The 17,889-nt window shown below is 39.9% G+C and overlaps 1 protein-coding gene across 1 annotated transcript in view; it reads left to right on the top strand.

Annotated features, from left to right (window-relative positions):
- The window catches only part of LOC128858685 (uncharacterized), a 38,952-nt gene extending 23,254 nt beyond the window's left edge, over positions 1–15,698 (top strand). Inside the window, exons 4-6 of the mRNA XM_054095152.1 lie at positions 4,187–5,448; positions 9,343–10,021; positions 14,112–15,698. Of these exons, the coding sequence (XP_053951127.1) occupies positions 4,187–5,448; positions 9,343–10,021; positions 14,112–15,364 (3,194 nt within the window). The 3' untranslated portion in view covers positions 15,365–15,698. The remainder of the gene's footprint in view (positions 1–4,186; positions 5,449–9,342; positions 10,022–14,111) is intronic.
- The last annotated feature ends 2,191 nt before the right edge of the window (positions 15,699–17,889 follow it).

Here is a 17,889-nt window from a genome sequence, read left to right as displayed (position 1 = left end):
GTTATATCTGTTATTGTTATTATTATAACCGTTGTTTTGGTAATTACCTCTTCCTCGGTAATTACCTCGGTTACCTCGATAATATCCATTTTGGCGCTGTTGGAAGTGCAGTACAGTATTTGACTGTCCTGTTGCTTCGGTACAGCTGTTCACAAACTTGGATATGACATCATTCATATTATTGAATGTGCCTGCCTGCATGATAAGTTTTACCTTATCTAAAGCGCAGTTCTGTGTCATGGCCTTGACAGCAAGCGTTGTGCTGTATTTAGTGGCTAATTCAGGTGACAATCCATCACTGATATAAGCTCCCTCAAGAGATTTAGTTAATTTTTCTACCTCCTGGGTATACTGATTAGCTGTTTTACTTTTTTGTTGCAGATTTAGAAGTTTGGCAGATAATACTTCTACCGATTCTCCTTTCACTAATTTTGACAGTTGCGCAACTATTGCAGCTACTGTGTCTTCATTACTAATCAAGTTTCTAGCATGGCCTTTGAGCTTTGTCTTTATTAGACTTATAGCTGCTGCTTCATGTGTGCCTTTAAGGGAATCTACTAGATTCAGCGCATCTATGAAACTTTGTAGGTTTTCGGCCTTTCCATCAAACTCAGGTATGAGTGATGAGGCTAGCTTAAGGAATTCCACAATTGTTTGTGCCATTGCTATTGTTGTTTCGCTTTCTTCAAGTGTATCAATGTCGCTTTCCGCTTTACCCTCTACTTCAATTATTGGTTTTGATTTGTCCAAATTTTGGAATTGATTTGGGTCAAACTCAATTTGATAGTAGGGATTTGTTGGTATTTGTAAGGTAATTTTGTGTCTTACACTTACATTTTCCAATCTTGTTTGTAATGAGCGTAATATTTGAAGACATTGATCTACATGTAAACTTGATATCTTGTATTTGTAAGAGGATGCTAATTGACTGATATTGTTATATTCAGCTACTAGAATGGTTGTATGGTGGATTAGCGTATTTACACTTATTGTTGTATCTTTGTTAATACATTTATAAGATTTTTCAAATTTTTCCTTAATTGAATTAATTTGTTTTGCTAATTCTTTCCATTCCATCACTCTTAGCGATACAACTTTACCAAAACTATTGTTGACAGCAATGAATTAATATATTTTGAATTTGGAAAAAAAAATTAAATCAGTAAAATGAATTTTAGACTTTATCTAAGTCGTTTGCACGGCTTAGATATCGTTTTTTTAAAGTACGTTTGTACATTAAGTAAATTTTGATTAATAAATTTGCTGCTGAAATTGCTACTATTAAAGCAAGAAGAACAATTTGAATGTCTAAATGATTGGTTGTATCGACAACTGATATAACATTCAGCACATTGGCTGTGTTATCCTCAACTTTGGAAGTTTTTCCTCCCATTTTTAAAATATCTATTTGTCTTCTTTAAAATTTTTTTTTTGTTTTAGTCATGGATTTGTCATTTCGTTTCTTCTATATATATATATATAATATACAATTTATTAATCCCTTTTTTTTTTGTTTTTCAATCAATTTTTTTTCATTACTTATATTTGCTGTTTTTACAAATATATTTTTATATATATTTTTACTTTAAAAAATTTTTGTTATTATTTTATTCACTCGCAGGTGAATTTACAATGTTTCCTGCCTATATTTTGTACAGCCTTCCGACATGTACTCTAATCGGGCGATTACAATGTATTTTTTTTTATTATAATAATATATGAAAATTAAAATATATTGGTGTGCGTACTTGGGAGCGCTGTCGGTCCTCGGTGGTGTCCTTGTCCTTGGCCTAGCTTGTAACGCTAGGCGGTGCCGGTGCTGGTCGCACAGGCTGCTGTGCAATGTTTGCACGTGTAGTTGCAGAATGGGCTGTCCAGCGGTCCCTCGCAGTCATCCGGGCACTGTCGCTTGTATTCTGGGATAGCTGTTGGTAGTGGAGGTATTATTTTCTTTTTCAAATTTTTAATCTGGTGGTAGGTGATAGATGGATTTTTGTTTTTATTTATCAATTGCACTAGTTGTGCTTCGTGAAACGAGCGCTTTTCATGCATGGAAACAGAATCGTTCCATGCTGGCGGGTTGGCTTGATTGCTCAACTCTTTGCTGAGACGGTCAATTTCCGACCTCAGTTTTTGTTTTATTCCGCCGCGCTTTTTTTGTTTCTTATTCCTATCCATCTACACTCTACTCACTCAGATACTAATTTTGACATCCACAGCTATCCCTCCATCGCCGTCGTCTGTCGCTGACTGGCGTCCCCGTTTTTTTTTTGTGTGTTGTTGTTGTTGTAGCTGTTGTTGTCCACTTTGCTTCACACCTCCCACTACGACTTTGGGCACTTTAAGTATTTTGGCCAAATCATTTGGTTGAAATTTAATTTTGTTGTATGTTGGCGCGCGAACGTTTTAAACGAAAACTAAAAACTTGTCACGGTCGCCATGTAGGAAAAAAGGTGGTTCGTTATCTTTAAACACGTTTACTCTTTGTCTTTTGATATGGAACTGGATCCAATCTTTTATTTCAAAAATTACTTAGGCTAAATACATGCTGCTTATACATAGAGTTCTGCCGCTGAGAGCAGCGACAGAACGGGAGAGCGTAGTATGCATGTATGTATGTATGCTATTGTATATACATGCAGAAGGCATATATATAATGCGCTGGGACCGAACGGTCGAAGCGTCAAAGTGCTTGCACTGCAGATCCCACGCTGCAGGCCAGTCCGCATAAGTGACGGATCATATTGCTGCACTTATATATTTGATTGTATAAACATAGCAACAAAGTGTCGCTATGTTGTGAGTATGGCATATGACCACTTGATGTATTGTATACTCTACAATACTGTGGGCATATGCTTATTAGGCATACAACATACTACATAACTTAAAAGATTCATCTCGGTCCAAAAATGGAATTAAACCGTGAACATTTTCGTGCGATTATTTTTTACAACTTTCGACGTGGATTAACTCAGCAACATTGCATGGATGAACTTAATTCATTTTTTGGCGATGAAGCTCCATCAAGGACCAGTGTTTATCGATGGTATGGTGAATTCAATCGTGGTCGTAGTTCACTCCAAGACGAATTTCGTGAAGGTCGTCTAAAATCAGTTGTTGTTCCGAAAACCATTGATGCTGTGCGCGAACTGATATTGCAAGATCGTCATGTGACCTATCGTGAGATTGAGACAATCTTAGGCATTAGTGGGACCAGCATACATTCAATATTGCATAAACATTTGACTGTCAAAAAAATTTGTTCGCGTTGGATCCCACATGATTTGTCAATCGCTCAAAAAAGGCTCGTGTCGATTGGTCGAAGGAAATGCTCAAAAAATACGATCGCGGGGCTTCGAAACACGTCTATGACATTGTGACAGGTGATGAATCATGGATTTACGCGTATGAGCCCGAAAGTAAACAGCAGTCGACTGTATGGGTGTTTCAAGATGAGCCAAATCTAACAAAAGTTGTTCGCGCACGAAGCACTTCCAAGCAAATGGTTTTTTCGGTAAAACTGGACATGTCGCAACCGTACCACTGGAACAACGCAGAACAGTGAATTCTGAGTGGTACACAACCATTTGTTTGCCAGTTGTCTTCCAAGAAATTAGGAAAACCAATAGCTCTCACACATCGGCTCAAACAACTGCATTTTTGAGCACCCAAAACATCGAATTAATGGGTCATCCGCCGCATACGAGTAGTCCTGACTTGGCACCGAATTACTTCTTTTTATTCCCGTACGTAAAAAACAAACTGAGAGGTCAACGTTTTTCGACACTTGAAGAAGCAGTTGCGGTATTCAGAATGCATGTTTTGGAGGTACCTCATTCAGAGTGGCAAAAGTGCTTCGACAATTGGTTCAAACGCATGCAAAAGTGTATAGATCTTCATGGAGAAAATTTTGAAAAACAATAAAGTGATTTTCTATGATTAAAATTTGTTTTTGTTCCCTAATCCCGACATATAAAAGGCACCCCTCGTATCTTATACCTGATAGCTCCACAATAATTTGAATTGGTTAGAAATGCAGTTTAAGTATTAGTTACTTTGTTTATTTATTTATTTACTTATTATTAATTTTTTTTTTGTGTTCATTTGAAGTGTCTTCACTTATTCCCAAATCTCTCAAACATCTACCAATTAAACATTTTGATACTGGTTCTTCCTTTTAAAGGTGACGACATTAAATCCGCAGCTGAAGAAATCTTGAAAAAATTTGATTGCGCACTTGACGACAAGGCTATTATTGTCACTGACAAGGGCGAAATCATGATGGAAGCCTTTAAGTCGAACAATCGAATTTACTGCCTAAACTATCTACTACAAAGCGCGATGGATGAGGCCATATTTAGAACTCCCGAAATCGGAGAACTGTTGGAGACGTGTACAAAACTTTACAATTTCTTAACAAGTGTTAGTGATTTATTTACCATCTCCGATCAATTTGTTTCCCAACGATGGGAGACAGATTTCCGTATTCTTTCTTCACTAGCCGATTACTGGAATGAAGCACTTGAAATAAGTAAGGGACACGAGGGCGAAGAGTCACGCATAATTGAAAATCTAAACTTGCAAAACATTATTGGATTACTAAAAATTTATAACGTTTACGAGTTGCCAACTAAAGACCTGGATTGTGGTTACATTCCGACGATTCATTTGGCAGTAATTCATGTAAAAGTCTTAGAGCGGCTTTATGCCAATACCTTAAATAATTCGGATATAATAAAGAAATTTAAAGAAAATTTGCTAGAGGTCTTGGGAACATTTTTTCTGAGCAATATGACAATACACCACAAAATCGCTTTGTATCTATTCCCTGCTCTCAGAGAACTAATTATGCTCAGTCCAAACGATAAAGAGTTGGTACGAGCTGAATGCAAACGGATTATGCAAAGATATGTAGACGAAGAACCTTCCGTAGCAAGTTTGGTATACGCAACACTGCAAGCCGAACATGAACAGTTGATATTAGGATTCCTAAATATGCTCACTGTAAGAGATATTCAAGAAACAAATTTAGTTGATCCTGCAGCTTTTGCCGATTTTGTGATACCATACGAAGGGATGGATAATGCCGAGGAAAAGATAAATAACGAAATACGAGCGTATGAGGACACCAATGTCACAGATCATGATAGTTTCAATCCACTTAATTGGTGGGATGTGTATAAGCCACAATTTCCCTTATTGTACAGAATCTGTTGCAAAATATTCGCAGTCCCAGCTACGGCTGAAGCTTGCAAAGCCATAATAGAGAAAGCAATACCCCTAATTTTTAAATGTGAAAGCAGAGACGATGATCTCCATCCAACATTTGTGAATGATGTGCTGTTCTTGCATTTTAATGTAGAAAAAAGCAAATTGTTTTATAAAATAATGGAGGAAAACTTTGAAAAATTTGTGAATATTGTGAATCAGGCTTCAACGAGCCAGGTAAGAAACAAGATATGCTTTCATAATACCACGGTATTTTTATTGATTAAAAGCAAAAAAAGATCATAACATATGTATTCTTAACTATGCTTGTAAAAATAACAAAATAAAAATATACTTCTACAGTAACTTTTTAACACTCATAGTTAGATAATCGTACATTGTAATATAAAAAATGAAGTACTCGGCACTTCTCACTTGCAAGCAGCATCGACTTTCGGTACCGAGCTGAATTGCAGCAATGAGCAATTTTTTCTAACAGAAAATGTTCACTATTCACTTTGTCATTTAATGGAAACAAATCATATTCTTCTTCTTCTTAATTGGCGCGATAACCGCTTACGCGATTTTGGCCGAGATTAACAAAGCGCGCCAGTCGTTTCTGTCTCGTGCTAACCGGCGCCAATTGGACACTCCAAGTGAAGCCAAGTCCCTCTCCACCTGATCTTTCCAACGCAGAGGAGGCCGCCCTCTTCCTCTGCTACCACCAGCTGGTACCGCATCGAATACTTTCAAAGCCGGAGCGTTTGTATCCATTCGGACGACATGACCCAGCCAACGAAGCCGCTGGATCTTTATTCGCTGCGCTATGTCTATGTCGTCGTAAAGCTCATACAGCTCATCGTTCCATCGTCTACGATATTCGCCGTTGCCAACGTGCAAAGGTCCAAAAATCTTACGCAGAATCTTTCTCTCGAACACTCCAAGCGTCGCTTCATCGGATGTTGTCATCGTCCAAGCTTCTGCGCCATACGTTAGGACGGGCATGTTGAGAGTCTTGTAGAGTGTTAGTTTTGTTCGACGAGAGAGGACTTTACTGCTCAATTGCCTACTTAGTCCAAAGTAGCACTTGTTGGCAAGAGAGATTCTACGTTGGATTTCAAGGCTGACATTGTTATCGGTGTTAATGCTGGTTCCTAAATACACGAAGTCTTTTACAACCTCAAAATTATAACTGTCAACAGTGACGTGGGTGCCGATACGCGAGTGCGCCGACTGTTTGTTTGAAGACAGGAGGTACTTCGTTTTGTCCTCGTTCACCACCAAACCCATTCGCTTTGCCTCTTTATCCAGTTTGGAGAAGGCAGAACTAACAGCGCGGTTGTTAAGGCCGATGATGTCAATATCATCGGCGTACGCCAGCAATTGTACGCTCTTATAAAAAATTGTGCCTGAGCGACTAAGTTCTGCGGCTCGTACGATGCTCTCCAACATCAGGTTAAAGAAGTCACACGACAGCGAGTCACCCTGTCTGAAACCTCGTTTGGTATCAAACGGCTCGGAGAGGTCCTTCCCAATTCTGACGGCGCTGCTGGTGTTGAGCAACGTCATCTTACATAGCCGTATTAGTTTTGCGGGGATACCAAATTCAGACATCGCGGCATACAGGTAACTCCTTTCCGTACTGTCGAATGCAGCTTTGAAGTCGACGAAAAGATGGTGTGTGTCGATTCTCCTTTCATGGGTCTTTTCCAAGATTTGGCGTATTGTGAATATTTGGTCTATGGTAGACTTTCCAGGTCTGAAGCCACACTGATAAGGTCCAATCAGTTGGTTGACGGTGGGCTTCAGCCTTTCACACAATACGCTCGCTAGAACCTTATAGGCGATATTTAGAAGACTAATCCCACGGTAATTGGCACAAATTGCAGGATCGCCCTTCTTATGGATTGGGCAGAGCACACTTAAATTCCAATCGGCAGGCATGCTTTCATCCGACCATATTCTGCATAGGAGCTGATGCATGCACCTTACCAGCTCCTCGCCGCCATGTTTGAATAGCTCAGCCGGCAGTCCGTCGGCGCCCGCGGCTTTGTTGTTCTTTAGCCGTGATATTGCTATTCTCACCTCGTCATGGTCGGGTAACGGAACGACAATTCCGTCGTCAACGATTGGGGTATCGGGATCTTCACATTCTCTATGACATGCGCAGCTGTCACCGTTTAACAGGTTCGAGAAGTATCCCTCCATAATTTAAGATTGCTCTGTACGTCAGTCACCAGATCACCGTCTTTGTTCTTACAGGACAACGCCACGGTCTTAAAACCTTCTGTAAGCCGCCGAACTTTCTGGTAAAATTTTCGGGCGTTGTTCCTATTGGCCAGCATCTCAAGCTCCTCGCACTCACGTATTTCGGCCTCTCGTTTCTTCTGTCGGATAATACGTCTCTCTTCCTTTTTCAGCTCTCTGTAGCGATCCCACATGGCTCGCGTTGCGCCCGATCGCAGCGTGGCTCTATAGGCGGCATCCTTTCTTTCGGCGGCAGCATGACATTCCTCGTCGTACCAATTGTTTTTTCGGGCTCACCGGAATCCGATTTCTTCTTCGGCGGCGGTACGTAGGGAACGAGAAATGTTGCTCCATTGCTCGCGCATGCCGGTTTGTTGGGCAGTGCTCTCCGAGAGCAGGAGTGAGAGTCGAGTGGCGAATCTTCTGGCTGTCTGTTGTGATTGCAGCTTTTCGATGTCGAACATTCTTTGCGCAGGTAGATGTACGTTTTTTGCTGCACAGAGGCGGGTGCGCAGCTTGGCTGCAACAAGGTAATGATCCGAGTCGATGTTGGGTCCTCGGATCGTGCGTACATCTAATACACTAGAAGCGTGTCTTCCATCTATCACAACATGATCGATCTGGTTTCGCGTTTTCCGATCAGGAGACAGCCAGGTAGCTTGGTGTATCTTTTTATGCTGGAATCTGGTGCTGCAGACTACCATGTTTCGGGCCCCGGCGAAGTCGATCAGCCTCTGTCCGTTACCGGATGTTTCGTTGTGCAGGCTGAATTTTCCGACTGTGGGACCAAAAATTCCCTCCTTGCCCTCCCTGGCGCTGAAGTCGCCAAGCACGATTTTTATGTCGTGGCGGGGGCAGCGCTCATAGGAACGTTCCAAGCGCTCATAGAAGGAATCTTTGGTCGCATCGTCCTTCTCTTCCGTCGGGGCGTGGGCGCAAATTAGCGATATGTTGAAAAATCTGGCTTTGATGCGGATTGTTGCGAGACGCTCGTCCACCGGAGTGAACGACAGTACTTGGCGACGAAGTCTCTCCCACAACAAATCCGACACCGAATTTGCGCTCCTTTACATGGCAGCTGTAGTAGACGTCGCAAGGTCCTATGGTTTCTTACCTTGCCCCGTCCATCGCATCTCTTGGATGGCAGTGATGTCAGCCTTTACTCTCACGAGGACATCAACCAGCCGGGCAGAGGCACCTTCCCCATTAAGGGACCGGACATTCCAGGTGCATGCCCTCAAATCATATTCCTTATTTCGTTTGCAAGGGTCGTCATCAGTAAAGGCAGTTCTCATCCGAGGCTTGTTAATTCTTTTCATTGGGGGGGATTTTTAAGTGGCGGGTCCCAAACCCAGCGCACAACCAGCTATCCTGGAATGCTTCGCCTTCTCACGTTAGCTCACTCCCGAACGGGTGTTCGGAAGCTACCCAGAGGATACGTGGGCTAATCCCGGCCGTTGTGAGCTGCTTGAACCATATGTAGAAGAATCGTCCTGGCCACTCCCAAGTGAATGGCGATCAGTAACTTTCCCCACTTGCGTGGACTTCTACACATGGAACCATCCTCCAAATCATATTACTAGCACGTAAATTCCAATAGATGTTTTGAGTATTTTCATAAGGATTAAAAATAAAGAAATGTTCGGTAAAAGCTTGGCTTTTTTCCTTCTTTTACTTGCCGAAGCCGAACTGAACTTGCGCGTTCGAACATGGCCGAGGCCGAAGTTCTTTACAAACATTCACCGGGTATATAAAGTTCGAATCTATTCGAATCTAAGATCGATATGGTAAAACCTTTTTTTGTGTTGTAAAGTAATAGAATTTCCAAACACTTTTGTAATGTTTTAACTCATACATATAAAATTACTCGTATATTTTTTTCAGGCACCTAAGAGCGGCACAACTATACAAGTCATTGCGGAGAAGCTCTCAGCTAATGTTTATCAGATGGTTTCGAATAAAAATGAGAGCACATCACAAAGCAGTATATGGCAAATTTTTGCGAAAATCAAAACTGACACTGGAATGTTTATTGAAAACTTTGTTGTATGTAGTAAATGTAGTAAAATATTTGTATTCACCGACAACATTTGGAAGTTGCTCAAACATAAGTGTTATGTCACTATGAAACTCGAAAAGACACATCAAATTTGGACTAGTATTGAACTCAAAATGAAGGAGAATTTAGAACGCATATGTTTGCAATGGACAATTGACAATTGTCGACCAATTGATACGATCGAAGACTCCTGGACACAACAACTTGCTGCATATTTAAGAAATATTGGTACGAGATTTGGACAACATGTAAATATGGAAGACATATTGCCTGAAACGGTATCAATATCGGAATATGTGCAGAAATTATACGCAAACTATTTTGAAGAAGTGAAGACTGAATTGAAGTGGATGCAAAGAATCGGTTATGGCTTAACTATTGATGTTTGGAGCGCGGATCAGTTAGATAAATCATATGTTTTCCTAGCGATTCACTACATAAAAAATGAGAAATTAGAAAATCGCTTTTTGGGAATGCATAGGATTCAAAGTGCTATTTATACAAGTGAGTAATTTGAAAAACCTTGAAAATAAGTTCTTTGTGGTGTGCCGACATCATACAACGCGATACAAAATCATCTGTAGTTAGAAAAATCAAAATGCATTATTTAAAGGAGATTTTCTCAAGGTAGACTGGCAGAAGTTTATTTCTTTTTTGTTTTTGGCTCTACAATTTTCCGTAACACTTGGAAGCACAAAAACCGATCCAATTGGTCAAACTTCATCCGACGCTTCTGTTGTTTTTCGATCTCAATCAAGCAAACGCCGACGTGAAACTCCCCCTCAGCTTGGATTTGAGAATGGCGGATCTGCTCTTTCAACGAGTGGTGTTTTTGTTTTTAATTTGAATGAATCAACAAATAATTCACCCACTCTCAAATGAATTACTTGGAAGAAGAAGTGTTTGCGTGTATATGCTTGGCCTTGGAACCACAAGGCAGCAGAATTCAAAGTACTGAACTCAGGCGCCGTGTTACTTGTACAAGGTGAAGTTAGAGTTTAATAAAAAACGGACTGCAAATTTGCTCCTTTTGACCAAAAATTGTTCTAAAATGATAATGATAATCAGACACTTGCGGGTTAATTGAGATATATTAATATTATATTATAATTTGATAGTGAAAATGTTCTGATTTTGTGAATATGGCGATCAATTTAGCTTTAAAAGGAAATTTAGAAAGATGAGTCCATTTTTCCTTATGGCCATGCAGCTTTACGCGCTGTGGCTAGTCAAGAAAAACTGTCAAACTACCCTCATTCTTTCCAACGAAGTTAAATATCTGGGAGTAATCTTGGATAAGAAGCTGACTTGGGAGGCACACCTTTCGGTGAAGGTGAATCGTGCGTTGAAGATTTTTCAGCAATGCCGCAGAGTCTTTGGTAAAACCTGGGGTCTGAAACCTGCTGTGGTCCTATGGATATACACAGCACTTATCATTCCAATCATCACTTACGCTTCTGTGGTCTGGTGGCGACGGAGCATGGTTAAGTCCACAATCCGGGAACTATAGAGGCTGCAAAGAAGTGTATGTTTATGCATCACGGGTGCCATGAGTACAACCTCTGGTGATGCCCTAAATGCTATGCTTGATTTGCTCCCCCTGGATCTTAAGATACAACAGGAAGCAATAAAAGCAATGTGTAGACTCCATAAATATGGTTTCTGGCACGAAGATTGAGTCCCGAAGCACAGAGAAATTGCTATCGGAGCAGTATCCTCTGTTTCATTTGGAAGGAAATTTGATGTCAGATCAATCCAGGCAATCCAGAATGCATGCAGGGAGGTTTGACGGATATTTTCTTTATCGATGGGTCCAAGAATGAAATAGGGTCTGGAGCCGGATGGTACTTAAACGATAGTAATTAGTATCACCATGCTTTGGGGGAAATGGCAACTGTTTTCCAAATAGAAGTGTTTGCCATCCTGCAAGTAGCCGAATGGATAATCGAGAGGAGATGGAGCGGGAAACAGATTGGAGTCTTCAGTGACAGTCAGGCTGCATTGAAGGCCCTGGAGAACGCGAAGCAAACCTCAAAGATATTTCAAGAATGTAAGAAAGAAGCTTAATTCTGTTGCAAGATAGAAACGCTCGTACCTACATGGGTTCCGGGACACTTCTGTGTTCAAGGAAACGAAATTGCCGACGAATTGGCCAACCGTGGATCAGCGGTGCCCCCACAGGGGCCAGAGCCAATAATCGGAATCAGTTCCTCAGGAATCAAAAATTGGATCAGCGATTATGTAGGCAATCTACATAAAAAGCGATGGTCCGGTCTGGAACGCTGCAGAACTGTAAAGTGTTTTGTGACAAGTCCGAACAGAAAACTGTCAAACTTTATACTAAAAATTAGAAGAAAAGACGTTGGGTTGATGGTCGGTATCGACACAGGACACAACCTCAGCATTTGACCTTTGCTAGAGCACGGCTACGAGTATTGGGTTCCGATGTCAGGAGAATTAGTATTATTCGTTCTCTAAAACTGGAGTATATTTACAGATTTGCCAAAGAATCTGTAAAATTCTCACAGGACTAACTATCTCTATCTCTGTCGCTATTCTTTCCTATCTCTTTCTCTGATACTTTTCTCCTTCCCTCCTTGACTATCTACCCCCTTTCCAGAGCTTTAAATACAATGGACTCTTTAGCCTGAGTATTTTAGGAGCCACCAAATCTCCTGGTGCTCCTTGGCTAGACCTTTTCAAATTTCAAATTTCACCCTCATTCCGCTATAGTCTGGCACTTTTTGGTTTTGTTGCTATTCTATGCACAATTTCGAAAATAATTAAATAATTGAAAAGAAATTTTCACAATTTTTTTTTGTTTAAATGTATTCAATATTAATTTGCGTTCCAGTTGTTCTCATGTGTTTTTTGTTTTCGTAATATTTCGTCTTCTCATTCAACATACTTTTCTCTGCGCATTGAGCCCGCAACACAGGGGCAATCTGGAATTAAGTATTAATTGCAGAGTTTTAATTACATAGCCTGAACATGGCGCCGATAGTTTTTTAGCTGGAGAAACCGCGAACATTTACACGAATTAGTTTCTCTGCTACCCCTCCAAGCGTTCAAACTATGATATAATATTTCTGTACGTAACTGCACGGTGGAGAAGAATTGTAAGTGGGAATAATTACTTGGCAACCCTGGTGTTGCAATTTGGCAACTGATAGCTCTATCGCAAAGTTTGACATTTTTTGGCTTTTATGTGCTCAGAACGTTTTGAAATACCAGCGCTATTTGTGTTGTTTACAGTAACTTAAGAGATTCATCTCGGTCCAAAAATGGAATTAAACCGTGAACATTTTCGTGCGATTATTTTTTACAACTTTCGACGTGGATTAACTCAGCAACATTGCATGGATGAACTTAATTCATTTTTTGGCGATGAAGCTCCATCAAGGACCAGTGTTTATCGATGGTATGGTGAATTCAATCGTGGTCGTAGTTCACTCCAAGACGAATTTCGTGAAGGTCGTCTAAAATCAGTTGTTGTTCCGAAAACCATTGATGCTGTGCGCGAACTGATATTGGAAGATCGTCATGTGACCTATCGTGAGATTGAGACAATCTTAGGCATTAGCGGGACCAGCATACATTCAATATTGCATAAACATTTGACTGTCAAAAAAATTTGTTCGCGTTGGATCCCACATGATTTGTCAATCGCTCAAAAAAGGCTCGGGTCGATTGGTCGAAGGAAATGCTCAAAAAATACGATCGCGGGGCTTCGAAACACGTCTATGACATTGTGACAGGTGATGAATCATGGATTTACGCGTATGAGCCCGAAAGTAAACAGCAGTCGACTGTATGGGTGTTTCAAGATGAGCCAAATCTAACAAAAGTTGTTCGCGCACGAAGCACTTCCAAGCAAATGGTTTTTTCGGTAAAACTGGACATGTCGCAACCGTACCACTGGAACAACGCAGAACAGTGAATTCTGAGTGGTACACAACCATTTGTTTGCCAGTTATCTTCCAAGAAATTAGGAAAACCAATCGCCAAAGACGGATCACTCTTCACTAGGACAATGCGACCTCTCACACATCGGCTCAAACAACTGCATTTTTGAGCACCCAAAACATCGAATTAATGGGTCATCCGCCGCATACGAGTAGTCCTGACTTGGCACCGAATTACTTCTTTTTATTCCCGTACGTAAAAAACAAACTGAGAGGTCAACGTTTTTCGACACTTGAAGAAGCAGTTGCGGTATTCAGAATGCATGTTTTGGAGGTACCTCATTCAGAGTGGCAAAAGTGCTTCGACAATTGGTTCAAACGCATGCAAAAGTGTATAGATCTTCATGGAGAAAATTTTGAAAAACAATAAAGTGATTTTCTATGATTAAAATTTGTTTTTGTTCCCTAATCCCGACATATAAAAGGCACCCCTCGTATCTTATACCTGATAGCTCCACAATAATTTGAATTGGTTAGAAATGCAGTTTAAGTATTAGTTACTTTGTTTATTTATTTATTTACTTATTATTAATTTTTTTTTTGTGTTCATTTGAAGTGTCTTCACTTATTCCCAAATCTCTCAAACATCTACCAATTAAACATTTTGATACTGGTTCTTCCTTTTAAAGGTGACGACATTAAATCCGCAGCTGAAGAAATCTTGAAAAAATTTGATTGCGCACTTGACGACAAGGCTATTATTGTCACTGACAAGGGCGAAATCATGATGGAAGCCTTTAAGTCGAACAATCGAATTTACTGCCTAAACTATCTACTACAAAGCGCGATGGATGAGGCCATATTTAGAACTCCCGAAATCGGAGAACTGTTGGAGACGTGTAGAAAACTTTACAATTTCTTAACAAGTGTTAGTGATTTATTTACCATCTCCGATCAATTTATTTCCCAACGATGGGAGACAGATTTCCGTATTCTTTCTTCACTAGCCGATTACTGGAATGAAGCACTTGAAATAAGTAAGGGACACGAGGGCGAAGAGTCACGCATAATTGAAAATCTAAACTTGCAAAACATTATTGGATTACTAAAAATTTATAACATCTACGAGTTGCCAACTAAAGACCTGGATTGTGATTACATTCCGTCGATTCATTTGGCAGTAATTCATGTAAAACTCTTAGAGCGGCTTTATGCCAATACCTTAAATAATTCGGATATAATAAAGAAATTTAAAGAAAATTTGCTAGAGGTCTTGGGAACATTTTTTCTGAGCAATATGACAATACACCACAAAATCGCTTTGTATCTATTCCCTGCTCTCAGAGAACTAATTATGCTCAGTCCAAACGATAAAGAGTTGGTACGAGCTGAATGCAAACGGATTATGCAAAGATATGTAGACGAAGAACCTTCCGTAGCAAGTTTGGTATACGCAACACTGCAAGCCGAACATGAACAGTTAATACTAGGATTCCTAAATATGCTGACTGTAAGAGATATTCAAGAAACAAATTTAGTTGATCCTGCAGCTTTTGCCGATTTTGTGATACCATACGAAGGGATGGATAATGCCGAGGAAAAGATAAATAACGAAATACGAGCGTATGAGGACACCAATGTCACAGATCATGATAGTTTCAATCCACTTAATTGGTGGGATGTGTATAAGCCACAATTTCCCTTATTGTACAGAATCTGTTGCAAAATATTCGCAGTCCCAGCTACGGCTGAAGCTTGCAAAGCCATAATAGAGAAAGCAATACCCCTAATTTTTAAATGTGAAAGCAGAGACGATGATCTCCATCCAACATTTGTGAATGATGTGCTGTTCTTGCATTTTAATGTAGAAAAAAGCAAATTGTTTTATAAAATAATGGGGGAAAACTTTGAAAAATTTGTGAATATTGTAGAAAACACGTAATACTGTGATATATGATGATAAAAAATAAGTTCTTTATAAACAAATATCTGCCGAAAATCCACTTAAAACTGTAGATCCCTCCATTTGTGGAACAACATTAAGACGCCACAAATAGGAGAGGAAGCTCGTCCAAACACCTAACCAATTATTTATTTATTTATTTTTTCTATTTATTTATTTTAATGGCAACAAACCGCACATTTATGTATTTATATAAGTATTTATTTAAGACTTTATTTAAGAAAAATGTTTTGCACCTTTACTGACAATCAGAAAGAACAAAAATAATAAATTGTTTGTATGCTCAGATTTTTGTAAAATACTTTGAATTGCGTATCATATCTTTAGCCCACTCCATTCCAGTGTTTCATTTCCGGATAGGTTAGGTTTTGTGCGCAGCGGCCATATAAATGTACTTTTACATATGTCGACGATGCATCAAATCCAATCTTTGTGATACCGTTACAAGGGGAAATGGGATAAGAAACGGAAAAAGAGAAAATAGAGTGAGTGGATGCTGGTGGTTATAAAAACCACCGAGTGACGAGCACTTCATACTATTGATGAAATTCATCGGGTGAGCAGTATTTATAGTTGCATTATCTGCTAGTACAGCGAAACAGGGAGATTCAAGATGCCTAAAACTGTGCTTCGCGAGAAGTTGGTGAACTGAGGGGAAGGTGAAATGGTTGAAGTGCTGGTCTGGCACTCCTCAATTAGCACTAAAGCGCCGCTTTGAGGGGAAGGTGTTGAATACCACACCCCATTGCCGCCATAAGAATTTTTAAGCAAGTAGTGGCAACATTGAATAATGCGTGAGTAAAATTGATAGTAGAAGGTTGTATCACACTCGTTTTTTTATGAAAATTAAAGAATATTTTTTGTTTTAAATATTTATTTCCGTTTTGACGTGATAACGTCTTATAATTCGATTTAGCCGGCTGCACGCACGAAAAAATGCGTCGTTATCTTGCTCAATGGTCGTTATCTTGCTCATTCGTCGTTATCTTGCTCATGTGTCGTTACCTTGTTTGAACTGCAAGCGAGAGCGCGGAACGAACGACAAAGGGCACAATCGGCCCCCGCGTTCGGCACGTTCGACATTTGGTTCTCTCCTACTTGAGTGAGCATATATATGTAGGTATATGCGCATTTGTATATAAATTCACATACTTGTATTTGCATATGCCTTCTTCCTGTGTGCATGGTAATGAACCATTTTTCTGTTGAGAATAGGACGATGAGAGGAAAAGTAGAAAATGAAAGGGGGTGTTTCGAGTGTAAAGTGTCTTGAAAAAGGCAAATCGATGATGTTGCCTCTTAGTGTTGTTGGCTTATTAACGTCTGAGGCACAATCGAAATTGAACATATCTTTCATGAATTTGATAAATGTTTCGTAATTTTTCACGTTTGTGCAATTGCAACTTGACCTATTCCATTAAGATTCCATTTACCTCCTTCTCTATATCCATACAAAATATCTATCAAACAAATAAAATTAAAATTTTGTTTTGATAATTGCAACCATTACATCCGTATTTTCTTATGACGTTGTCACGTTAAACTATCGTCAGTAAACCGACTTTACAGACAACCTCTTTTTTAATAGAGTAGTGGAACAGAACGTGTGTCTCGATCCATATGCAACTTTATACTCATAGGACTTGTTCCAATAAGAGCAGTATGAAGCTACCGCTTACTCGCTCTCCACTGCCATTCCTAAGTGTTGTATTCCATTCCAATCAAATATATTAAAGTAAATCACCATACAAATTGCTCTCCCAGCATTCGGCGTACTCTTGCTATGCAAATGTTAGCGATGCCGTTAAGTGTTTTACTTACGATGTTAGAAAAGACATCAAAGAGCAGATCCTCTTACGTGGGTGGCCGTCAATAGTTTATGGACTTAACTTATATAAAGTTTTCTTATTTAGCGCACATAAATTTTCTAATATAACAAATAATAAATGTGTTGGAAAGGTTCCTTCTTCTAGGCGTGTGGTATATAAGTCCGCAAATATTTGCGGGTTTGCCCGTATAGCTACCTTTAGTGCATTATTTGAGACGCCGTCGGGACCAGGAGCCTTACAGCCTTTTATGCGTTTCAGCGTTTGCAAAATAACGTCTGTTGATACTGGTGGAATGTTTCTGCTTGTGTTCACAACATATTCCTGATCACTACTTTGTTGGGGAAATAGTGTCACTACTATTTACTCTAAAAGAATCGGACACGTTGGCTGTGGTGGTCTTGGCCCTCTGACGTTTCGCATCACAGTTTTATATGCCATGCCCCAGGGATCGTCGTTTGCACTGTCTCGCATTTCCTTAAAGCAATTGTTTTTGCTTTTCCGAATTGCCTTCTTAAGCTAAAATTTTCGTGTACGATATTCTGCGTGCCACTGGTTATAGTTTGCTCGATGGCGCGCTCTTTGTGCCTTTCTTCGTGCTTTGTTACAGGCTTTCCGAAGGTCGGCTATTTCGGTAGTCCACCAGTAAGCAGGTTTCCGTTTGTTGTTGTATCGACA

This window comes from Anastrepha ludens, chromosome 3 (genome assembly GCF_028408465.1).
Source record: "Anastrepha ludens isolate Willacy chromosome 3, idAnaLude1.1, whole genome shotgun sequence".
Classification (NCBI taxonomy): domain Eukaryota; kingdom Metazoa; phylum Arthropoda; class Insecta; order Diptera; family Tephritidae; genus Anastrepha; species Anastrepha ludens.
Note: the sequence above shows the minus strand (reverse complement) of the source record. Positions and strands in the feature narration are given on the sequence as shown.